The following is a 27101-nucleotide window of genomic DNA, read 5'->3' on the forward strand; positions in this document are numbered from 1 at the left end:
TGGAGCTTTTATAATTTCTGCAAGGCTCTTTTCCAGCCAGCTTCATTAACTTGAAGTAAATCAAATCATGCAGAAATCTGGCTCAGCCAGAAAGCAACCCAGGAAGATACAACATGAAGAAAAACAGACATGGGATGATAACATTTAGAATCTTTGGCATTTTTCATAAACATTTTGTTTGAAGATTATTAAATTACAACCCAGAGACCAAAAAAAAAAATCTCATAGTAAACACTATTAAATTAGGTTTTTTACCTCAATTTTTCTTTACAATACATATACACATATAAAACTGCACATACAAAGTAACTTAAATATCATTTGAACAGAAAGATATTTGCATACATTTTATATATGCACAAAATTGGCATTTTTACTTGGTGGGGGTGGGGGGAGAGTACATGGGAAGGTGGGATCTGCAGGAGTCAGATGGTATCAAAGGAGGATTTTGAGTGGTACTTTTCTAGGAATGGGTTCTGAAATAAATTTTTATTGTACGTGACTTATTTTGTCCCTAAGAAGAACAAGAGATAAATTTGGACAAAGTATTTTTACTTTCTACTCAAAACATTCAGGCAAATGAAATGATTATGATGATAAGTTCAGTAGCTTCATTTATTAGTCCCTTGCTCTCCAGCCCTTCGTCTTTCGAAATACTCTCAGAATTCACTCATTCATCCTCTCCCACCCTTCTGAAGCAGATTATTGGCATTTTGGAAATAAGCAAAAAGTAAAGTGAGAAGAAATGACGTTTTAAGGAAACCAAATACTTTCATGAAACCCTCACTCTTCCAGTGAGTCCCTTGGGCCCTACCTGGGTCACCCATTGCCAGCAATGGGCGCTGAGGCAGCTGACATCCAGCACCGAGGGGGTCTACCAAAAATTTACATAAAGGCCCTTAGCAATCACAGCAGAAGGATTCCTAAAGATTTGGGCTAATTCTGGTCATTATTAAAAAATCTTTTTCTAATATACATTATTTGGACAGAAGATGGCTATCAGTGACTTGTTAGCTCACAGCAGAAACTTACTCACCCAAACAATAATCTGAAAGGAGTGTGGGGGTGGGGTGGAACTAAATGAATCTTAATGAGAATCTGTTGGAGGTGTAAAAACAAGTTCAATGTCACTCTGCAATCAAGTGGTCTCCTAGCTGTTCAGACCCATGGCAGCCCTGCTTTATCTCCCATTAGAGAACAGATGTTAGTCTTTTGTGGTCTGGCGATTGCTTCCTTCTGCTGGGCTGGGCCTCTATGCACCTAGGCCACCCTTGCATGGGGCTGTGCATTCACACGTGGGTGATTCTGTGCATAGGAAGAAGGGAGGAGACTGCAGAGAGGGCTGCACACAGCACACAGTTCAAAAGGACACTGTGGGTACCAATGAAACAGCCGTAACATTGGTCTGATCAACCAAGCACAATCTCGGGTGCTGGTGCCCAGCGTCCTTGTGTGTCCTAGAGAGCGCTGCGCTTTTTCCGCAGGGGGCTGTGGCTGCTGCAGAGTTTCAATTCCGTGTACTGCACCTGTGAAAACAAACAGACGTGATGCTGGTGGTTAGGTAACCCTAGCTCACCACACTGTGTGTTAATGGCTCCCCAAGGACAAACCAAGGCAAAGGAAGGAAGGTTCAAAGGTAATGAATCATTTTCTAAACACAGGAACATGGAGGGATTAATTGCAGGAAGGATTTGAAAAGTCATGCATCATTTCTTGAAACCAAAATATTAAAAGCAGATTTTTCTAATGAGATGCATGGGTTTCTACCTGCTCTTGGCACTGCTAGATGATCTCAGTTTTGCGTGTGCCCCTTTTCAACCGTAAGTCGGCTTAATGACTGCCTCTTGGGGATGTTTATCTTAGTACATGATACAGCAACTTACTGAGAATTATTCATATAAAAATATCTAAAATCTTGGGGAAAAAAATCTCAGCAAATTATATATTTATTTTGCCCGGGAGGGAAAAAATGCTGAAACTGATACTGGGCCCCAGACTTATATAGATTTCTCTTAAAAATTAATTTCACTTACAATGCAGTGGCTAAAACATCTGTGATAAATATGAGTACTCAGGGAGTCCCCAGTCGCAAACTGTCATTGTGTTATTAGAAAGTGCCCCAGGGCCGGCCCGGTGGCGCACGCTTGGGAGCGCAGTGGCGCTCCCACCGAGGGTTCGGATCCCACATACAGACCGGCCGCTCACTGGCTGAACAAGGTGCGGGCGCAACACCGAGGGTTGCGATCCCATTGCCGGTCCCGGTCCGGTACGGGGGCAACACTGAGGGTTGCGATCCATTGCCGGTCACGCAAAAAGACAAAAAGGAAAAAAAAAAAAAAAAAAGAAAGTGCCCCGGGTGATACAGGGAGGATCTTACTAGCCCAGCGTTTATCTCTCTCGAATGCTCTTTTGTATCCCTTTGTAATCATGCTGACTCCAACTGGATGACCACTCTTAGGGTTGGTGCTTGGACTGTGCACTGACAATCCTTGGGAGGGCTTGATGGAAATTTCTACTCTTCAGGCATACAGCATGAGCTCACACTGCAACTCAAGTGATGGTACATTGCAAACTTAATGCTTTGGTGTGTGGCCTTTGATAGGCTGGTGGTAGAATGGCTTTATTTAAAATATTGCATTACGGACCACATGAGCTTACTATTTTTAGCATTTGTGCCAAACTCCCCAAGGACATCATGCCCAATCACATAAGTTAGGCTATACTTTGTCAAAAGCAGATAAATGAAAAAAGCACCCTTTCTGTAGAGTGTTTTGTGAAGGTCCCCTAGGGGACCAGAGGAGGACATACCTGTCAATCTTCAGTGCACAACAAACAGGGGCCAGGTTATTCTCTTTTCATTATGTAATGCAAATATTAAAGAGGAAATTCATCTTTATGGAATGTCTTTTAACAGCTAATTATATCATAAGATGAAGGTTAAAGAAAAAGAGTGTCAATTATAACCTCTAAAACTTGGAATAAAGGGGAAAGAAACTCAGTTCCATGTCTCTGCAGTCGACCCAGAGCTACCCGGGAACTAATTATGTTAGTGGCCCAGGGATGGAAATCGATAGTTGATTTGGGATTGGCTCAGATCATAAAGGATTGTGCCTTTGATCATATTGGTATACCATGCCATGGTCTCCCCATCTAACTATCCAGTCATCTGTATTCTCCATTAGAGAAATCGCAGCCTGTCCGCCTTCCTCGGGATTTGTGGCAGGCTGATCAGCAGGGACCTGGGTCGGGCTACTCTACAGGACTTTCTAGTATTGTTGTCTCCGCTAATCTCCATGTATCCACAGAAACGGGACGCTGCTGGACTAAGTGACCATTACCTGTGAATAATACTTCTGATTGATCTCAAATTATTTCACGTATTCTCCATTAGAGAAATCGCAGCCTGTCCGCCTTCCTCGGGATTTGTGGCAGGCTGATCGGCAGGGCCCTGGGTCGGGCTACTCTACAGGACTTTCTAGTACTGTTGTCTCCATTAATCTCCATGTATCCACAGAAACGGGACGCTGCTGGACTAAGTGACCATTACCTGTGAATAATACTTCTGATTGATCTCAAATTATTTCACGCCGTCTCTGCCTCTTTGTGTATTAGAGTAAAGTGGGGGCTTTTCCCCCAGTGTCCCTAAGTCTTCACAGGGAAGAGGACAGAAGGGAGGCCTAGGAGATAATCAGGGCAAACAAGAATAAAAAGAATAATCCTTTGGTCCCCTACTTCCCCTAAAATGCCTGTCATCTGGAAGAGGAAGAAAATAAGCAACCCTCTCTAGTGTTGGAGCTCATGCAGTTCTACTCACGGAGCCCATATTATCCTCTTTATGGAGGCAAGCAATCAAAAAGGGGACAAACACCAGCATGCTGTGGCCACGCAGTATGAGTTCCAGATCTTTCTTAAGTAGCTCTTTCTCAGGTTAATTTTCCCCAATCATCTTATGCTTTGGACAAATGTTTTCTTGCCACCTCCCTGCAAGCCAGGCCTCTTTAAGGATTTTCTGATTCCTTATCTCAATTACCCACACAAGCACAGCCCTGTGCCCCTCCAGCTCTGGGGCTGGCCAGACTTCGGTGTTGGGGCTCCTGTTGGTGGTGACCATTCATTACATACCTTTTGAACATCAGACGGTACCCTGGAGAGGAAATCTAGAAGCTCATTATTGTCGATGGCATAGGGATTTCGAAGTTTCTTAGTAAATTTATTTATGCCTGAAAAATAGAAACACCAGAGATCTCTTTATCTGTCCCTCTATCCATCCATCCTTAAAAACTTCCCTGACTAGCAGAGGAGGGTGTGTTCACAAGTAAAAATTAGTGTGAAAACAATTACCAGACCTCAAGTCATGCACATGTTGCTGTCATGTGGAATCATTCACAAATGCCTTTTCCTGAAGGAAGGAAGGAGGGCTGTGGAAGCGGGGCTCTGTCTTCTTCAGCTGTGAAAATCCCATTATAATCCCAGCAGCAGGGCAGCAGAAACACACGCCCAAACTGGGGAGCTCATCGGCTTTTTGGGAAGACGCTGATTAACAGCCTCCTCTGCTATGAAAACAAATGTCCCAGATGGGAAAAGGCCTTCATTAGCCCAAACAAGTCCCTACTTGGAGGCTCTGGACCAAACGTAGCAGTGGGAGGCTGAGGGCAGGAGTTGTTTTTTTGTCGCTACAAAGAAATGCAGCCATCTATATCCCCCCACCTCCAGCTCATTTTCACAGGTTTGTCGTCTCTCATGGCAGAACAGAACTTGACATGTTGATCGTACTTTGATGCAGCAGGAAACTGTGAAAAGTTATTATTGGAAAATTATCTTACTATGGTTGCTAACTTAATTTATGAACCACAACACTGGTGCGTGGGTTTGTCTGGGCAATGGAGAGCATGCTATTTTAGGATGGCGGTGATGATAATTAAGAAGGGGTGCAGTGTTTAAGATGTCAGAGTACCATAGGACATCCCTCCTTGGTGGCTGCACCTGGGCATGTCCAGAACACGCTCTGCCACTGGTCTGCTCTTTAGTGGGGAGTTCCCTTATTTTCTGCTCTGCTCCTTGGAGCGGCTTTGCCTGTATCCATCCAGAGCTCATAAGCTGTAGTCTTTTCACCAAATGTCAACCTTTTTTTTCCTGTTGAGTTTTAGAAGCAGAAAGACTGGGTGGCCTTCTGAAGTTCTGCCACAGGGTGCTTGTTTAACAAGGATCATATCTGAAGGCCTGTCAGTCCCAATGGTGCTGAATGAATTCTTAGCTGCGTTGTCCTCTGAACGGCTCCTACTCAGAAGCCAAGGTAACATTTAACTGTTCAACAGTCCCTAACACATAAAACGTTTGATGTTTTTCTTCGTTCATTAAACGTTATGTTGCTTTTATCTAAGAATTGGACTTCCTGCATGGCATTATACCCGACACAATGCCAACCTCCAGTCCATTTCTTCAGAGGGTCAGATTTACATCTGCTTTGCAAATGGGAGCAAGCCATTGTTCGTGGGTAAGTGGTGGCTTGGTGGCTGGGCTGAGGAAGGTTTCTAGCAAATGATCCCCTTTCCCTCAAGTCAAAGCTGCACTCTGCCTTTCTTCCCGCTACCCCCACAGCAAGCTTCACGTTTCTAGCTAAAATTTCCCCCGGCGTTCCTTTAAACTAAAATACTCTCACTGTGTTATTCTAAAGACATTTAATTGTAGCATGGGCTTTTTGGCAAAAGAAAACAGACAAGGCAAAACGATGAAGGGAGACAAAGACGTATTGAGAAAAGATATATCTTCCATTGTTAATTATATATAGTGTGCGCATCTGGAGTCTTTACAATGAACAGCAAGGCAGGGATAATATCACAGCTGATCAAAACACTGCATTCTTAGTCACTGAGAAGATTATAAACCTGCACAGTAGCTCAAATGTACCAATAAAGGCAGAAGTAGCCCACAATGCACTGAGACTATGTTTGAAAAACTTAGAATAAAAATTATAAGGCACTCAGATTGAATGCTTCTGAAGCACACCTTATTTTTTAAGGTGTCTCAGGTCCAAACGTTTTAGTGATTCTGCCATATTATCTCTGTGTGAGACCAAGTGTCAACAGGAGATCACAGACCCCTTGGTCATCTTGAAGGAGCAATGAGGCAAGATGACATCAGTTATGGTGCAGAAATACCTAGGCCCCAGTTCTGGCTGCATCGTGTATTAACTGTGTGATTTCAGACAAATCACTTAACCTTCCTGAAACTCAGATTTCATATATTAAAATTGAATAATAAAGAGCTGCCCTGTATAGTTTCCTGGGTCGGTGGAAAAATGACCTCGGACGATATAGGCAAAAGGATTCTGTAATCTGAAATTCCTCAACAATGTAAGGGGCTCCCATCATTACTGTAGATGTCAATAAGCCAAGAAGACAAAGGAGGCGGTGATGGAAAAGAGTATTGATACATCAGGCATGGATCACACACCCACACTGAAAGTTGCAGCTTTATCCAGTAGCATGCTAGACATCCCTGTAGATTTTTTTCTAACCTAAATGATACAGATAGAGAATATATCTGCTGTAAAAAAATTTTTTTAGCCAAAGAAAGGAAAAAAGCAAATGGTATCTAAATACCAAGGCATAACATTTGGGAAAGACACTACCATTTAGTGGTCCCAGATCACAGACTGAACAATCAGCGGGGTGAAATGAGCCCTCTAGTTTAAAAAACATCACTTGGAGAATGTCAGAAGAAATAAAAAATTGCATGGCTGCTTTGCACTTTGCACATTTGGCTACTTGAGAATAACCAGCACTTGAAACAGAATTATAACACTATTTTTTAGATACTTATATGAGTGACTGGCATGTAGCCCCAACTGCAATACACTGGTAGGAGTGGAGCCGAGGGTCCTCTCTTGTTCATTTATCAAAGCCCGAGTGCCTTCCACGGAAGAGATATTGTGCTACCAAATGGAGGCACCAAGTTAAATAAGTCATGGTTCCTCCTTGCAAACAACTCAAAATTTCTACCTTGAAAAAACAAAAGTGGCTGAGACCAGAACTGGAAAACTATAATTTAATCATCTATGATGAAGAACAGAATAGAAGGACTATGAGAAAACTCTTAAAAAGAACAGAAAACCCACATGGGCTCTAATTCTAAGAAATGTCTCTCTGCCTTCTGAAAATACATACATCGAATAAATGACTAAAATCTGGTAGATAATGTTTCCTGAAGAAAATTTCAGATACCCCTCTTAACACCTACATGTCACTTAATTTTCAAAAATCACACGCCCACACAAGAGAGGTGGTAGGCCCAACAAAATGTCATCGATGTAGAGCACAGGTATTAAGCTTGCAGACTCATTCACTCATATTTTTCTAGTACTCATTAAACAGCTATTATCTATATGTAGCTGCATTAGGAATTACAGTGCGAAAGAGGAAAGAAAGTATCTCACCCATCAAAACCTTCCAATGAATTTGCTGAGTCCAGGAACATTCCCCATGGCCATTATGAAATTAGGTTGTTTTCATGAGTGTATGTAAAATAATTCTGATACTTAAACACTTAAACAAAAAAATATTATTTGGGTATATAGAATATGGAAATCTAGTACATAGAGTTAAATAAAATTTTCCAAATGATTAAAAACATTGAACAAAAATTTTTGGATCTTATTTATCATTTTTAGGACTCAATGAAAATAAATAAGGAACTAAGATAAGAAGGTCCTCTGATCCTTAGCAAAGTTAAAAGGAACTCTAGAAAATTAAGACGTATAAATTTATCTTCTTCTACATGAGAAGGTCTCTCCAGGGAATACAATTACATAAGAGATGTGCAAAAGAATGTCCTGTGCCTATGCTTGCTAATAACTAACTTGTCCTGGAAAAAAATAAGTCCTAATAGAATTACGGAATACATTCCCAGATGGAATAGCAGGTTTTATATGATAAGAAAAGGAAAAAGATCACATGTTGATCATCGAGGCTTTTGACTACATTATCTATGGTAAACTCATCAATAAACTACAAACTCCTGTCTAGAATACAAAACTAAAGAACCAGACACAGAGTATAAGGCTCAAAGGGTTACTGTCAGCCCAGGAGAACACAATAAACTCCATACTGTTTAATAATTTTATCTATAAACTGAACAATAAACAGAGCAATGTTTTACTAAGTAGATGCAAAAAGTTGTAGCTGGAAAGCTGCCAACATCTTGGAGGATAAGATCAGAAGTCCAACTGATTTGGGTAAAGAGAAAGAGGGGTTAGAATCCCAAACATTGATGATCAAAGAAAGAAGTACAGTATTAGCTTTCGCTGTGGAGGGAAAGATGCATACAAACAAATCAAGTATACACCAGAATGATGAAAAATCAAGAAGAAAGTGTTTAATCACTGGCCATGGCATTCCACTTACATTGACTTAAAAACAAACAAAACACTAGCCAAACGATTGTAATTTTGAACCACATTCTGTTAAGGTCAGCCAACAATTTTAAGATCTATTTCTAAATGTGATCAGGAAGTGGATCTGGAAACTAATACTTAAGACAAAATAATTTAAGAAGAATGAGATTATTGAGACTATACAGATAACATTCAGTATATAAAATATTCAGGGAAATACTTTTGCAAAACATGACTTCTTAATCTATGGGCCTTGGAGATTCCCATGATCTGTCCTAAGGACCAATGTGCTAGAATTGATGCAATTAAACCAAACAAAGAAACAAACACATATGCAAACATGACTTCTTAATCTATGGGCCTTGGAGATTCCCATGATCTGTCCTAAGGACCAATGTTCTAGAATTGATGCAATTAAACCAAACAAAGAAACAAACACATATGCGTGGATATAAGAAGACTTTCCCCAAGAATGAGGACCACCAAGTATTAAGACAGACCCCTAAGGAGAGGGTTAGTCTTTTTTTCTTTTCCCGAACTTGCTGCGAAGGAGAGAAGCCTCTTTATGCAGGATTTTCATCTTCTAGACAAAACAGAGAATTATACTCTCAAAATAGAGGATTATACTCTCTCAAAATCATTCTCCCTTGGTAATTTTATGAGTCATTCTATTTTTCCCATGACTTCCATTTCTGAATGCCCAGGTTTGGCTTTCTTTGTCAGCAGGTTCTACCTTTGTGGATTCTCTTTGAAAAGGTCTACACTTCATGGTTTTAGAAAGATTGTAGCTTTTATCCAGTACTTGAAAGATCTTAGCTTTTGTTTAAGGATGAATACATCTCCACACCATCTTTCCTCTTTGTGATTTCCTTCAACGTCTTAACAGTGGAAGATCCCTACAAGTGGCAATGGTTGAGAACTCGGTCACAGTCATAGGAGCTAACTAATGGAAAACCAGGACTGAGACTCTTCTGGACAAGTCTCTTCTGAGACTCTTCTGCTTCATTAACAATTAAGTCACTGCAATGCACTCTCCTTTTGTCAACCCAGAGCCCGCCCAACAACAGACAGGAACATCCACAAAGCTGCTTGTATCTTGTCCAATTGCTAGCTTGAGTATTAAATCAAGTCATGGAATTTATTTCAATTTTGCCATTTTGGTTACTTTCTTAAAGCAGCTAAACTTTATGGAGGCACACCATTTCCCCTGGTAAAACACAGCCTCCTCTCCTTTCAGGCACTGGTTAGGTAGTCACAGAACGCCCCGCCTCCTCCCTGCTTCTGTATTTAAGCATGAGGTTAGGTTATTTTTTTCTCCGGGAGAGACGAAGTGTCAGGAGCAATCTGGCAGCAGCCAGATCTACTTTTCCATAATATAAAGGGCAACATGCAGGTGTTTGCTCACTGTTTGAACAACGGTGTTTCCGGAAAGTTACTGGGCCACAGTGATAAATTATTCAAGGGGATTTATGACTAGAAAAGCGCAAAAGGAAATGGCATGCACAATCACATTTTTATTTGATCACAATTATTCAAGAGGCCTATAAATATCTATGCTGATTGTTCATGCAACTGGCCTTTTCAGGGAGGTCCTGGAAGTTTTTGTTCCCCAAATGCTTTCCTTAATATCATGTTTAATTGCCAACAAGAGCACATTTAAAGTTTATAGTCGCACTTTAATTGAGTAATTGGCTTTTACCTGGAATTGATTGCTAGCAAAAAGTCCATGCAAACTTACCCCAGATTAAAATGATGTACCGCAGTGGAATGAAATACAAAATGACTGTGGTGACTGCCAGAATCAAACAGGCCAGCAGCGAAAGGAATGGGACCATCCAGTTAAATGTGCTGTAGACAAACCACACAAGTATTATTTCCTCTGATGCTAAGCAAACTGCCATCTTGTCATGTTTATTTCATGTTCACAGCTACATAAATAAAAAAGGTCTTTTGGAAAACTTTTTTAAAAAACCTGGAGATAAAAGTCTGCCAAACTGGGAACCGGAAAAACATTCTAGAGGAGACAGTCATGGGCTAATCGCCATTCATTCAGCTTGTCAGAATACCAGTGACTTTGCCTTCCTGGAACCAGGAGTTTCTAAGAGAAGACTTTTAACTCTCAAAAGTTATTAAAAACTGCAGTATTGCTAGGATGGCTCTGTGCATGGAGAGCTTCAAAACTAAAGGTTAGTTAGGTCACTTCCAAGTCAATATTTCTCTCTCAGTGAACACATGGTTGCCAATAAATATTTAGAAAAGGCAGGATATTATTACAGTGCTTTTGGGCTTTTGTGTTTTCTAATAACTTATGTTTAGAATTTCCAGATTCATTTACTCCAGAAAGCTAATGGGGCCCTGAAATGGGTGGGGGATCATTTGACTATAAACCATCAAACCACCAATCATAGGCAACATAGGTGATTTCACCACATGTTATTTTCATGGAGACCCGGGCTCCTTTTCACTGTTATCTACTGCCTGCTATGACCTGGGTGGAAAAAGAAAGGTAGAACGGGATGTGGAATTGAATGTACTGTGGAAATCCTCATGCAGTCCTAGAAGGCTCTGCAAAGCCAACACCCTGCTGAGGGCACAGGAGTGCCTGTGTTATTTCTTCTTACTGGTCTTCATCGTTACTTACAGGCTTATCTCTCAATTTTTTTGCCTCGTACTAGCCAAGTATTATCTTCATTTTACAGATGAGCAAACTGAGGCTGAGAGAGAATGTCTAATTTGTGTAGATAACCACGATTCCATCAACAGTATGAGAGAAGTCCAGTTATTTTACCCTCTTGTTAAGACTGTTATCAATGCTTTCAATCTTTGCCTATTGAGTGGTAAGGTATATATATACGCATGTGTTTTTCTCACTTCTTTAAATTAAAAGCAAATATGAACACCTTTTAATATGCTTGGTGGTCATTTTAATTTGTTTCTCAGTGATTTCCAGCTTTTTTCCTTGCCTGGAGCCACTCTTTAGGAAGTGCTTGAGAAAATAGATTTATAAGCAGACTGACTTGTGTTCGAGTTTGGGCTCTATCTCTAATAAGCTGAATGACTTTTGGAAACTGACTTAAACAATCTGAGCTGTAACTTTTCTCTCTGCAAAATGGGAATAACAACAATCCCTGTATCATAGATTTGCTAGAATTAAACAAAAACCTGCATTTCAGTAGTTAGCTCAGTGTCTGGCATATTTTAAAAACTCAAAATAAGAAAAGTAGTTACTACTTGTCAATTTTCCCTTGAGCTGTTTGGCTGGACTTTTTCTTTAGTATCTGTTCCTAAAATATTTGTTTGGATAGTAAAGAAGTCCTTTGTTAATTTGTTATAAACATTTTTCCAGTTTGTTGGTTTGTCTTTATTTTATTTCGTTTATCATTTTTAATATAAAAAATTATATTTTTTATTGTGGTAAAACATATATAATGTAATAATTGCCATTTTAACCATTTTTAAATATACAGTTGTGTAGAGTTAATGACATTCACAACGCTGTGTAACCATCATGTCTATTTCCAAAGCATTTTCCATCACCCTAAACATAAAGTCTGTACCCATTAAGCAATAACTTCCCGTTATTCTTTCTTCCCCATTTCTGGTAACCTCTAATCTACTTCTGTCTCTGAATTTTTTTAAATTTATTTTTTCTTTATTGACCCATGATCTTAGGGTAATTAGCATATCCATAACCTTAGTCATTTGTTTGGGAACATTCCAAATTTATCGCTGTTTTTCCTTGTTGATTTCTAGATTTGGCCAAACTCACAAAAGACTTCCCGTAGTCCAGTGACATGACACCACCAATTGAATAATCACTATTTTTTCCACTCTTTTAACATGACATCTTCATGTTATTCTTAATTTCTATTTATATTTAGGTCCATTCCTGACTTCTCTCTTCCACCATAGAACTTGCAGCAAAAGTTTTTAAAGGGCAATTTCACAATATGTGTTGAAATGTTATATGGACCCACAATTGCCTCAGTTCTGCATGGCAAGAAATTTAACTTGCAGCAATCCTTGCCCAGGGACCCAGAAGCAGTACAGGAATGCCAGAATGATTTGTAATACTTGAAAAAGCAAGTAACATCAGTATCATTAATAGGGAAATATCTAAATAAAATAAGTATCTATATAAAGGGAAAAAACTAATTAGACTTATACTCTGCAATACTATGCAGCTTTAAAGAAACCATGGGAATTTTAAAAGAACACCCATGCAACCCACCACCCCACCACCAACCTAGAAGCTCAAAGTTAGACATAGTACAGAAATAGTTAAACTGCAGAAGTTAGTAAATGTGTGTATATACAAGGGTACTTCAACAAGCTGGTGGAAAAGTAGAATTAAAAAATAATACCAATTTTTCCATTAACTTTTTGAAGACCCCTCTATATTTATATATATATATATTTTTATACACATGCATATATATATGAATTATTACTAAATTTACACAGGTTCAAATACCACACATATGGGTTTTTATCCTGAAAAAGCCATCTGGAATAAACACTCCAAACTGTTAATGGTGGCTAAATATACTAAATATGATGGGGCAAAGGAGGAGGAAAGAGGGAGGCACAGAGTATAATGGGATGCTTTGTGTTTAATTGGCTATTTCATTATTTTTATTCTAAATGTTTATCACATTTAGAACAAAACCAAATAAAAACAATATCAGATAAAATAAATGAAAGCTAAAATAAATAAGTAAAAATAAATATTTAAAAATTTTTAAATATGGAATCATAGTGAGTGGTAGATCCCGCATACAAATCCACGGCTAGGTAGCAACAAAATTCATCCTTTTTTGACCCTGGCAAATTACTTAGTAATATAGTAGTTTACCATTTAAAAATTATTCCTGTTCAACTTTCACTAGCTATGTGACCATATGTAATTTATTCAACTTCTCTGTGCTATAGTTCTCCCATTTATAAAATGGGAATAAATAACCACATCTACTTTATAGAGATGCTGAGGGGATTCAACAAGTTAATATATAAAGCATTTAAAACAATGTCTGGCACATGGTAATTATTCAATAAGGGTTACCTCCCTTCATTTTTCTTTTTGTTATTGCACAAAGTGACATAAATATGAAAAGAAATCTAATTATATCAGGTAGCATTTTGAAGATAACAAAAGCTATAAAAATGCATGGAATTACTTTTAAAAAGAAATAAACACTATGATTCCATTTCTAACAATACCACCCCACCTTTAAGAGAAACTAAAACACCAAATAAATAATTTTTAAAACCATTTTTTAAAAACAAAAAAGAAAGCCATCTCTAGGTTGACATGAAAATAAGAAAACAATAGAGTATAAAAATAAAATGAATTGCAAGAACTTTGGGAGGTAAATTAGGTCCAAAGTCAATTTTCACTCAATAACTTCTGCTAATTATTGGGATTTTGAGCTTATCTGCTTGGTGCATGAGAGATGGAAAAGTGTAGGGTCTCCCTAAGTGGAGATTCTAATAGGAGACCACTGCATGAAGCTTACACATTCACAGTAAGGATGAATAAGAGAGGAAAGGAGGGAGAGGGGCCACCATATATAACTGGACATAAAGAATCATGTTATGACCCTGGTTCCAGGTAGAGAAAGTTATCATCTGAGTTTATGCTACCAGTGTAGTTTGAAAAGCTTCAAACAAAAAACTTGAATTTAAAAATGGATCCCATGTTGGTAGTACCTCAAGGTGACTCAAGCAATAATCCTCTCTAGGAAAATGCACTGTCAAGTAAAATCTCTGAATACCCCCACATAAAAATCTAAGACATGTTACTTTACAGTTAAAAATGTAAAACACAAAAAGACACATGGCACCATGAGCAAGAGTCAGCAGAAATAATGTTCAGCAAAATCTGAAACAAAAGACTTCAGATACTAAAATCTAACCCAATAGATTAAACAATAATATTTAATATGTTAAAAGTCATAAAATAGAGGCTTGAAAATATGACCAAGAAAGAAAGATCTGAAAACGAATAAGAACTTTGAAAAATGAAAACTACAATGATTAAAGTTTAAAAACCCAATGGATAAATTACACAAGATTTTTAAAAAGCAGAGAACTAATGTTGTGCAAGATCTTCCAAAGAAGGCATTACAAAGAGCAAAATGGTGGATGAAATCAAAGAGAGGCTACCGGACATGGAATATAGATTAAGGTCCCTGCACTGACTGGGAAGACAATAAAAGCAACAATTAATACTAGACTGTGGTAAATCATGCTGTTAACTCCAGGGCGACAACTGAAAGAATGGCAAAAGAGTATTTCAATTCTGAGCAAACAGGAAGAATACAGAAGAAAGAAAATAAAACAGAGCAAGTAAGAGGACAGTTACCAACTACAGATTTAAATCTAAATGTTAACAACCACATTAAATTTGAATGGACGACATGCTACAATTGAAGATAGTTATTGTCAGATACAAGAGACACATCTGACACAAAAACAAAGAGGTTGAAAGAAAAAGATGAAAAGGATGCATCATGAAGAAACTAACAAAAGAAAGGTGACATAGTTGTATTAATAGTAGTCAACGAGACATTTAGTCAAAATTTTATTAGCAATAAATAGGTTACTTCGTATTGATTAATGATCCAATTCACCAAGAATATATAACAATTTCAACATGTACAAACCAAATAACATAGCTTTAAAATATAGAAACCAAAACCTGACAAGATTACAGGGAGAAATAGACAAATCCACAATCATAGTGGAAGGTTTTAATTCATATCTCTGAGCAATTGGTTAAATAAGCCAGCACAAATCAGTACAAATATAAAAGGTTTAAACACAATCAGCAAATTTAATGTAATAAATATATATAGAACAATACACCCCATAATCTACTTTTCACACTCACGTGGAAGATGTACAAAAGTAGGTCATTGCTGGGTCAATATTTCCTGACCGTAAAGCAATTAAGCTAGTAATCAGGAAAAAAAAGGTAACTGGAAAATCTCCGTATACTTGGAAATTAAGCAATACACCTCTTGGCCAAGGAAGAAATCAATATAAACATTAGAAAATAGCCTTAACTAAATTTGAATGATAGCGAAAATATTACATAGGAAAATGTTTGGCATGGAGTTAAAATTGTTCTTTCAGGAAATTACAGGACTTTAAATGTTTATCTTAGGAAAGAAAGACTGAGAATAAGTGATCTTAATTATTCATCTCAAAGAGTTAGAAAAAGAATAGTAAATTAATCCCAAAGAAAGCAAAAGGAATAAAGTAATAAAGATAAAGAGCGTAATGATAAAGAAAACAGGAAACAGAGAAACAAAGGCAAATGTTGGTTCACTCTAAAGACTAATATAATTCACAAATCCCTGTCGAGAAGAAAGAGAAAAAACAAATAGCAGCAAGCATGAAAGAGTGGACAGTGTTACAGATCTTACTGATATTAAATAAGGAGATGTTATAAAATGCCTTATACCAAAAAGTATAAAATTTAAATGAAATGGACAAACGCCTTGAAAACTAAAACTTACAGAAACAGAAATGAGAAATAATAGAATGGCTAAATACATCTCTCTCTCTCTCTCTCTCTCTCTCTCTCTCTGTTACATAAACCAAATATGTAATTAAAAACCTTCCTAAAAAGAAAACTTCAGGCCCAGATGCTTCACCAGCAAATTCTATCAAATTTTAAAGGAAGTAATGTCACCAGGCTTATGCAAACTCTTACAGAGAACAGATAATGAGAGAATACACCTGACCTTGTTTTCTGAGTTCAGAATAACGTTGTATCTATAAGAAATTTTCAAGAACAGAAAAGTGTAGGTCAATCTTACTGATACTCATAGCTGCAAAAATTCTAAGCCAAAAAAAAAAAAAAGTAAATAAAATACAGCAATATATAAATGGATTATATAATGTAGCAAAGTTGGATTAATTCCACGAATGTGAAATTGGTTTAACATTTGGAAATCAATCACAATAATTCACTGCATTAACAAAAATTAAGAAGATAAATAATGTGATCATCTCTGTGAATGCAAGTAAAAATGTGTTGGCCAAAACTCAACTCACATTCATGATAAAAACTTTTAGCAAACTGGGAATTAAAGGGAAGTTCCTTAATCTGATAAAGCATTTTTTAAAAAACCTACAGCAAACATCATTCTTGAGGGTGAAACGCTGAAAGCTTTCTCTCTGAGATCTCACCAACACCAATTTTGTTCAACACTGTACTAAAAACTACTAGCCAGTAAGCTATGGCAAGAAAACAAATAAAATGTATTAAAGTACTGGAAAATACGAAAGAAAAAAAAATTATTCCTACATGATATGTTTATCTAATTGAAAATTCAGAATAATAATCTTCATATAGAAATAAAGATAACTAAGTTTACCAAGAATATTAGATACAAAGTCAATGTATGAAAATTAATTCCCCATTTACATATGAGTAACAAACAGGTGGAAAATAAAATCTAAAAAAGAAAAAAAGATATCACTTAATAGCAAAAAAAAAAAAAAAATCAAGTACTTAGGAATATATCTCAAAAAAAGTTGGACTTTTATACAGAAAACTACAATAATATTGAGATAAATTAAAGATGACCTACACAGATGAAGGAAGATAGCAAGTTCATATATTGGAAATATAAAACGTATCAAGATATCAATTCTGTCCCAATTAACACAATCCTAACCAAGATGGCAGCAGTTGCGTGTGCATGTGCAAGTGTGTGGTGTGTCGTGCTGGGTGCTAGATGTGGGACTGTGCCCCAGCCTCGTTCTCACAAATTGCCTGCTGGGTCTGCCCCTCCCAACAGCCAAGTCAGCGGGCTCATGCACTTTCCCATAGGCACCCTACAATTTTACTGTTAAGATGTTTTCAAAAAGGGCAGAGGAGGGAAGGGACCCTCCTCAATAGGGTTGCTGGAATAAACCCCTCACTGGGTTTATTTATTTAAAACACAAAGGAAGAAAGTCAAGGCAATTTACCAAAAATAATACTCATAGCAGTTAATATTTGAAAGTGAGTACTACATGTCAACTACTGGTATAAACTCTTTGATGCACTAAGTCATTTAATTCTTTCAAAAATGTTATGAAGTCAGAATTATTATTGCTATTCCTCTCCTACAGATGAGGACTTTGAGTCATAAAAATGAGATAAGTTGTCCAAGATCCCTCACATTGAGATCTGAACTCGGATAATTGGCTTAAGAGCCCACATTCACTGCTTCTGTCGTGGGCACATTAGAAAACGTAAGGAGGCACATTTTATTCATTTAATCCAGTTGAATGCTCCTGTTTATAAGACTGAGTATTTATTTCAAAGACACTATATAGTAATACTCTTAACCCTCGAAACCTCACTAGATCCTTTCCCCATTTATTACAGAGCCTCTTGAAGTGCTGCTCTTCCATAGAAAACTCAAGTTGAAGAACCGTGGTAAATCAAAGCTTTCCCATCTTGAAAGCAAACAATTCACAGAACATTTTAATAGACCTCTCCAGTTTTCCTGACTTGGGTGCTCCCTAAGTCATAAGAAGGGAATCCCTGACTTGGGCAGTTATGAAACAAATGAGCAAAACTTCTCAAATCACACAAAAATATTTAAGAAATCTCCTTTATTCATTCAACCATGAGGGCTCACCAACATGTAAGAACATCATTTTCTAAATTTCAAAACACTTAAAATGACTGTGACCGCATCTGGCAAGGTGGGTGCAGGCCCCACCCTTCACTTCCTCCCCCAACTGGCTGCCCCACTGCACTGACCTCTGTGTTCATGGGATTACTGTTTTCCTGGACAGTGACGGACAAATGAAGTCCTCTGACTCTTCTTCCCATGGAAACCAAAACAACTGGTTATAAACTCCTGCAGGTTATTCTTTTGCAAGGCCTCCTACACGGTGCTTTCCTTCACATGTGCACGACTCTCACACTAGCTTGTGAATGCTCTCCTCACACCTGACCCCAGCCCCCTCCTTGGTCTTTGGGCCTTCATGTCACTCTCGGATTAAACACGAGACATGTCAATCTCTTTCCCAATGGCCTTCTTATGATTCCAGCTACACTTAAACTCCTTCCACATCTTCAGTGGTTAGTATTTCTCAGTATCACTCCCTAGCCAGGACAGTTCTACTTCTCCTGAATGTGCCTTCTAATCTTTACTCTGGAACATTTGCAGAAATGACTTCCCTGCCCTTCTAGGTCTGCCTTAATTTCATCATCTACTCCATGAAGATTTCTCTAGCCATTCATGGACACAGGGTTGCAACCGTCGCTCCATTGGTGATAAAACTTACAATATACATCACTTTTCTGACCCATCCTGCCTGTTGTCCAGGATAAAATAAGTGCTACATGTTGAGTAAATGGTTTAGCCTGATATACAAATACATTTGAAATGTGTGTAATGTTAGAGAAGGCAATCAGAGAGAAGGCAGAGAAAAGTAGGAAAATGGAAATACAGTTCATTCCATGTAAATGTGATACCATTGGGGTCCTCCCCATCAGTATCAGGGAAGCCTTGCTCTGAGAGTTTTATGTAAGTCTATTAGTTTGCTAGTTGCCAAAACTTGGTTAAAAGTTTTCCTGGTTCTTAAGCACTAAATTACAATGGAATTCCAACAGAGTTACACATGACATCCCACTTGAATGCCCAGCAGGGACTTTAAGGTCACCGCACTAATGAATGGCACAAGAATTAATAAGAGTTGAGCCGTATGTGCCTTCCTGTGCTGCAGCTGGGCAGAACAGTGCTCTGTTCATGGGCTGAAAACACATCTCAGACATGGTCACCACAGCTGTGCCGGGCACAGCTGCCCTTCAGAAGCACTGAAGAGTCGTGGGCCTGTTCAAAATACTGTGTCCTCTTCTCTCATCAGACACATTTCCTTTAACATTATCAACTGCACAACAGCCACACTTGTCTTTTAGAGACATTCAAGAACGAAGACAGTTTTATCAAACAGCATGATCTTCCTTCCCCTTATCCTCCTTGCTGCCAGCACATCCCTCGCTCAATTTTTTTAATGGACGTTTTCAATTCACTCAAGGCCCTGCGTGACATGCCTCATCTCCAGGCACTGCCACCCCCATCCCCTACAGCGTGGACATACTCAATCTGCTGCATCTCCCATATCTACCGTTCAGTTTTGGGCTTTCTTTCAAACTTTGCACAAGGGCTCCCACCTACTGAAGCCCCCTCCATCTATTCTTTGCCCAGCTGTCTCTTCCTATTCTTAGAGAGGCTGATAAGTTGTTGCTTCTTCAGAACTGCCCTCTGTCTGTCTGTTTCTCTTCTACATCCCTTCCTGGGCTGGTCAGGCCTCCCCCAGCATCCTGCCTTATGTCTCTCTAGCAACAATGCTACTGAATTTGGCTATTCTGTAGGCTAATACTGTTTTTGTCCCTCATTGGAAAACAGATTCCTAGAGGATAATGACATTATAGTGTAGTAGTGAGGAGGACAGGTTCAAATCCAAGCTCCACGGCTTACTAGTTGTGTGATCTTGGGCTACATATTTAATCACTCTGTATTTCAGTTTCCTCATCTGTAGAATGGGGATACTAAAAGTCCTTCCTCAATAGGGTTGCTGGAATGATTTAATCCAACTCCTCTAAGTAACTCCTCAAAGGGTAAAGGGCTTATGTCAGTGCCTGGCTGGGTCATGATATTAGTGGATATTACTGTCATCATTGCTATTATGGAGCCATTTCTCATTCTTAGACCAAGTCAGTGCCTAAAACTCAACAAGTGATCACTGAATGAGTGAATGAATAAAGAATTATGATGCCCTCCTATCATTTCACTATTTTCTCTTGTCACATATGTTTTGGTTCAATATTTTTGAGGGTAAATTCAGGAATAATTTGCCAATTCATATAAAACCTAGAAGAACAAAGCAGACAGGCATCAATATACGTGAGCAAAAATCCTGCTGCTCTTTAATTCTTTTTCTCTTAAGATATTAATAATGGGAATAACAATGTGTAAATTCAATAAAAACTCACCAAATTTGTTCAAAAGTGGTTTTTAACCTATTTTTTAAACAAAATAAACATGTTTATTATGTTCATAATAAATGGACATTCAAGGGTTATTTCATTGCATATGCAAATGAGAGAGATCAGTATACATGGAAAGTTGCATATTAACTATTTATATTTCCTGATGTGAATCATTTATGGATTTCCCTGCATTTTGATGTATACAACTTTTACTTGGCTTTAGCACTAATTTTAATCTCTTCTTTACATGTGCAATTCCAAAACAATATCTTCTTTACTGAAAGAAATTAGAATGATTCACATATCCATGACCAATAAGATATGTGTTAATTAATCTTTAGCAAGAACAAGGCTGACAAAATGCTGGATTTAAGAGAGAAAGAAATAAGTTTATAATTCCAAGGAAAAAAATAAAAACTTCCCTGTCATTGATACCAAATGAAGACCAAGATATGCAGAGTTCATAACATATAAACAAAACAAACAAACAAAAAGCATGAGTCAGGAGTCTTACTTAACTAGGACTCCATTAGAGAACTTAGCCCTTATACCATAAGGAAGGGAGTGGCAAGCTGTGGGCTACATCTGAGTCAAATCCAGCCTGCCACGCATTTTTGTAAATAAAGTTTTATTGGAATGCATATCACACCCATTCGTTTACATATCAATCATGAATGCTTTTATGCTCCCTGGAACAACAGAGTAGTTGTGACAGAGACCATATGGCCCACAAAGCTGAACATATTTTACTCTTTGTCCCTTTACAAAGAAAGTTTGTCCATCCCTGACCTGAGACATCCACGTGCATGATGAATTAACTTCATGTCTATCCATCAGTGATGCTACTAGTTATGAACCATGCCTTTGAAAAACTGAGAAAAAAAATGTCACTCGAGGCATTTACTGTAATGTGTGGTTTAGATGAAAAAGGCTCCCTTAGAGTATATTTGATTTCCTTTTTATTTCTGAATAGGGTAACCTATTTTTTTTTTAAATCTACAATTTATCACCCAAACTGAGATTTTTTTGAGAATAAAGGGGATACCACTAATAATTATGCAGGGAGGACGGATGGAAATTGGGCCTTATGCTCACCCCCATTGTCAGGCATTATCCAACTGTGAAGTTGTCAAGCCCAAGAAACAACCCAACCAAAGTCAAACCAGGCTTGCCCAACACCATTGCTTTTGGTTTTTGTTTTGCATTTTCTGATCCCACCTACTACCCCCTCCCCCCACAACCCTTGTGGATGGCAGGTCTTCTCCGAACACAACACAAGTTTAGAACTTACTTTTTAATTCTTTCTCCAAAAGAAGCTATTTCCTCCAAGATGTTTTGAACAGTTGAAACAATATCCTGTACCATATAGATTCTCTCAATGAACCCCTTTTTCTCGGATTCCTAGGAAACATAAAAGCAATACTTAACTCAGTTATCTCATTTTTTATCGTCTTGCTAAAGAAATTACTATATCATGTTATAATAACACGATGTTTACCCACAGAGTGACTCCAAGAGATAAATCACATTTTTCACCACTTAAATATGTATTGACTCCAAAAAAGAATTTCCGTGCACTCATTCATATGCTACCACTCATAGTGTGCATGCCGAAGTCACTACCTCAACATCCTGAGGCGATCAACAGAAGCCCCACAGGACCAGGAGCTTCATTTACCTGTAGAGGCTGCTCCTTCCCTCGGAGAACTCTGCAGTCCCTTCGGTTTGGCTGCTCTGATTTTCTGTCTGTCTTACCAGGTTATCTGCAAGCTCACCTAGCCCTGTCTTATCACGGTCCTTCAGAAATGTTCCCAACAGGTAACGACATGGCATGTTGGAGATACAGATAATGTGTTTCCTAGTGCTGTAGCTTCTTAGTCAAGCTCTGCTGCATTTTTAATCATGTTTTAAACACATTGCAGGCCTGATGAACATTTCAGTCATCCTTTGGCAACCACCTCAGAAACAGAGCAAGTATCTGGAGACGTGCTACAAAGTAACCGGGCAGTACGCTGCTAGGGGCTGCACCCTACTCGGGTTATTCTCTGTGAGGATGCTCAACAATCCATTTACGGTGATTTTCTTCATTAAAAGCAAATAGAAATTCATCTTCTTCAGTCTCCAGTTCCTCATATGAAATGGAATTCAGCTTCCTAAGACCATTATCCTTACTTTGCATATAGAAACCTTAAACGTGTTTTACCATGCTAGGTAGCTAATGCTTATCCAAATAATTTAGAAATTACTCAAATGTCAGAGAAAAGAAGATTCCCTAAAGAACTGTACTTTTACACTATTTTTTTTAATATTCTGATGCTATGTTCTAGTGCCCCCATGAACTTTGCTGTGACTGGGAGTTAGCCAGTGTCCTCTTTAGGATTCCTGCCTTTCTAGGTCATTGTAGCCACTACGACTAATATATGAAGCCTAAAACCTCAAGCAACTCTAATGAAACTTTCTTTTTTTCATATTTAGAATTTTACTTGGATTAGACTTGTACTAAATTACTGAGCAAACACTTCTAAATTTAAGAGAACATTCCTATAACACCCTCTGTGCTGCAAAAGAAAAAAATCATTTTCATCTTGCATTCTCTGCTCCATCAAACTGGAGCCACGGAGGGAGGGAAGGAGCATAGCCCCCCTGTAGGAATTGCTGGTAAAAACACCAATATGGCAGAAATATCAAAAATCACAAATTGTTTTTTTGCATCTGCCCTTGTTTATGAAGCTACTTGGTTGCAACAAACCAAAGAGTGGGGCAAGGGCTAGAATGCACCACTGTTACCTCCTCTCCAGTAAAGGTGCTGGGTTGGCTTGAATAATTTCTTACCATCTGGTCTGTCCTCTTTTATGCAACCACTGTGTACAGAAGAAATAAGGCTCATTGTTTCCTCTTGCAATGTCAGACTTGCAAGACACTGTTGCTTTTTACCCTAATTTTAAATTCCTTATTTCCTTTACTCACTTACTAACTCTAATTCTTCAAGCAGTTTGTGTTAAAAATTAGATATGCTGCCAGAGTGACCTAACTCATGCTCAGCAATCTGCTGACATCTATGAATGGGCACAATGGTGAAAACCCATCTCTGTCTGCCACATAAGTATTCATGCTTATAAGGGAAAATTTGAAAGCACCAGGAAATTTGACCCAAAGGGCAAAAGTGGCTTCCTCTTTTCAGCAGCATCAAGTTGAGGTCAAAACAATTTCTTGGAAAATGACTCAAATTTCCATGTGGCTCAATTTCATAAAAACTTCCTATTTAAGTTGTCTGATTTTTTTTCCCCTATGAAATATCCAAATACTGAGGTTCTGGTTGTGAACAAAGCATGAGTTAGTTCACCAAAATAAATGATTCTCACGAAGTCCTTTTACTTTTTAATGAATTTGATGTTTTAGCTTGAGTATCCAAAGACTAGGTTAAAAAGTCCTACTATATCTAAGGATAAGGATAATTTGCCATTCTGACCTGTACACTTTTAAGAGTGAAAGTAAACAGAATTATATAATTTTTGAAATATTTATCAACTGACAACCAGGTTTTATTATCTTGGTGGATCGATAAAATTATTTTACCTTATTTTTATTTACTTTCATAAATACATTATTTCAAAACAAAAGCAAAAGAAATATGTTTATGTTGATTATCTGAATATTTTTAAATGACACATGAAGAATAATTATTTGTGGCACATATTCATATATTTTAGTTGGTTTCCTAGCTGTATCGATCTATAATTCCACATCAGACTTACTTTTCAAAAGAATGTACTTTTTAATGTCACCTTTTCATACCTAATATTTCATAAAATTGTTCTTAATCATCTTCATAGTTACATTTAGTGGTCATGAGATTGACACCTTTAATTGACTCCACTGTAGACCATAATTTTAATTAAGAAATATTCTCTCTACAAGTACTTAGGTACCTTGAAAATTTACAATAAAAATATGACACATGGAGAATAGTGTCAATTATAGTTTTAAAATATTGAAATCTGTATATATTTCAGCCCAAATACTTTTAAGGGAACTATATTTTTATATCCATTCATATGAACTATCTGTCAAGCATTTTTTTAAAACAATACTGCAAATAAGTTATCTCTATGGTTCTTCTGAACTTTTTTAAAAAATTATGCTGAAAAATCCATGGCTTCTCAATTTTTTTTCACTCCTGGGCAGAATATATATTTATCCTATGAAACATCAAAAAACTCTTCCTAAAAATTGAAATAATTTGAAATAATCTAAAGTATAACTTCAGAATTTAAAAACTGAGTCATGCATAGTATTTGACCTCAGAGTTGCTTTGTGCCACACGTCTTACTCTTATAGAGAAAAAAAAAAAATTCAATGTCTTTTCTGCCAGTTTTTTTATTCACTTCCATTCACAAAAACTTCCAAAAATGAAGTTACTTAGCACTTCAGTCATTGAAGCTTTTGATTAAAAACTTCCAACTGATAATGACCAAAATGTGACAAAATGTAAAAGATTTCTTTTTGCACATCCAATAGCTTTGGGGAATGTTTAGGTTTATTGAGAGTTCTTCAAAGATTCTAACATTCCTAAAATCAGATTGATAACAGCCAACCAGAAAGACAGTGCATACAGCCTGCTGAAATTTATTTTTATACTTGACATATCTTTATTACGAAAACTTGTTGTTATCTCAACTCTGCATAAATAACATATTTGTAAATGTGGACACTACAACCTCTAATTTGATTAGTGGAACATTATCACTTATCCGGATGCAATTGCGGGTAGTTAGGGACCATGTCCACTCCCAGGTACATTTCTGCCTCATAGACACCTTCATTTTGGAAGAATATCTTATTAGCCACGATGGTATCCCTCCATCAAAATTTGCATTCATATTATCACTACAAAATTAATTAATCCTTAATGCTAAATGTTTAAATGAAATTTACAATGATATTCTTAATGTCAGAGATTTTATCATTTGTAAAATTAATTTGCAAAAGCTTTATTTTGATTTCACAAATTTTTTTTTTTTCCTTTTTGTCTTTTTTACTGACCGGTAACGGGATCGCAACCCTCGGTGTCACGCCCGCACCGGGGACTGGCAACGGGATCGCAACCCTCGGCGTTGCTCCTGCACCGCGCTCAGCCAGTGAGCAGGAACCGGTCTCCACATGGGATCCGAACCCTCTGCGGGAGCGCCGCCGCAATCCCAAGCGGCGCACTCTCCAGTGCGCCACCGGGCCGGCCCACAAATTTATTTTGATTGGATGCAAAAATCAAAACAATTTCAGAATTAACTTGTTTGATATTCTGTTTGAATCATCTGATGGCAGGCAGATAAAATTGGCATTATCTCACTCTTCACAAGGTTCTTCCTCTGTTACTGGGGTCAACATATTAACAGCTACCATGTCATTTTTCATACTTACACTATGAAAACTTGAAATGGAAAAAGATAAATTAATATGCGAGAACAGTAATTTGATCTAAATGAAAGGTCATGCTCCACAGAGAGATGCGTAAACACGCATTTTCAGCTGTATGTAGGAAAATCATGTTTTCAGAAACACTTTTTAAAGTAACTACTTTCTGTTGCAGTGGCTGTTGAGGCTTCTTCAAGATTTCTTGCAGATATCTAAACAAACATTTATTAGTTAGTTCATCAACAACCACCTGGGGAAATGAAATATCAGCACTTGATTATTCATTAAACATATACTCTCTATACTTTTTTATTATTTACTAATTGAGAAAGCATTACCAAACAGTAAAAAAACAACAACAGGAGGTACAGATTTATCCAACACAATGAGTGAAATAAAGCATTCTAATAAGAGTGGAAGAGTGGTCAGGATACTATTTATTCTCTTATCAGTAGGACAGTTTAACTTCTGCATATATTAACATACACCTATCCTATAATATCTCATCTTTCCCACTGACCATTCTGAATTGGCAATTTGGAGGTGTTATGCATGTTACAGGCCCTGGCCATGACCCCAGCACAACAGGCTGGCATACCATGTGGCTGATGGGACACACACTCATGTGTTTCTCCACCACTTCCTGAGACAAGAAGGGCTCATCTGGCAGCACTTTGTTTTATTAGTGACCATCCAAAAGCTTTCCTTTAAAGCTAGATTTTAATTAGGTCCTGGAAAGAGTCAGGAAAATAGAGATGGGTTATCTCTCCTTGTTTTTGAGATTTAACCTGGTGTCAGTCTTTGAGAACTCTGGTCACTGCAGTGCATTTCATGGGCTACTAGTAATGGCCATAGAAGATGAAAGCATAAACTGAAAACCTAAGCAACTTATGCCAGGCTTGTTTTAATGGAAATACTATATATAGTATTTAATAAAAAAATGGAGAAAAAACAGTAAATGAAAGCTTTCTAGAAAAACAGGGACATGTGATGAACCCAAGTCAGTTTTCTCTAAAATTAACAAGCACAGAAAGAAACCAATTCTTCCCAGAGTATTCTTCTGGACAAGAATGAAGAACATTTTTGCACTTATTTCCACCTCTTCCTTAGAATTCCTGCATGAGGCATTTGCTATCCATCTTTAGGAGAGATAATGTCCATCTGAGGGCAGGTATCTGCATGATTAGTGGTAAATGTAATTTCTGTTCTCTTAATGTCTTTAAAGGTCTTTGGACAATGTCTCTGTGGCTTTATCAAGGCACGGTAGCTTCTACACTACAAGATATTTAT

General features: G+C 37.7%; 1 protein-coding gene across 1 annotated transcript in view; it reads right to left on the bottom strand.

The window, feature by feature from the left end:
• Positions 1-242: 242 nt before the first annotated feature.
• The window catches only part of LOC103604778 (multiple C2 and transmembrane domain-containing protein 2-like), a 39926-nt gene continuing 13067 nt past the window's right edge, over positions 243-27101 (bottom strand). The window contains exons 3-6 of the mRNA XM_008589348.1: positions 21691-21800; positions 10131-10240; positions 4123-4220; positions 243-1526 (exon numbers count right to left, since the gene is read on the bottom strand). Coding sequence (XP_008587570.1) covers positions 1458-1526; positions 4123-4220; positions 10131-10240; positions 21691-21800 — 387 coding nt within the window. The 3' untranslated portion in view covers positions 243-1457. The remainder of the gene's footprint in view (positions 1527-4122; positions 4221-10130; positions 10241-21690; positions 21801-27101) is intronic.

The sequence above is a fragment of the Galeopterus variegatus genome, unplaced genomic scaffold (assembly GCF_000696425.1).
Source record: "Galeopterus variegatus unplaced genomic scaffold, G_variegatus-3.0.2 Scaffold5388, whole genome shotgun sequence".
Lineage (NCBI taxonomy): Eukaryota > Metazoa > Chordata > Mammalia > Dermoptera > Cynocephalidae > Galeopterus > Galeopterus variegatus.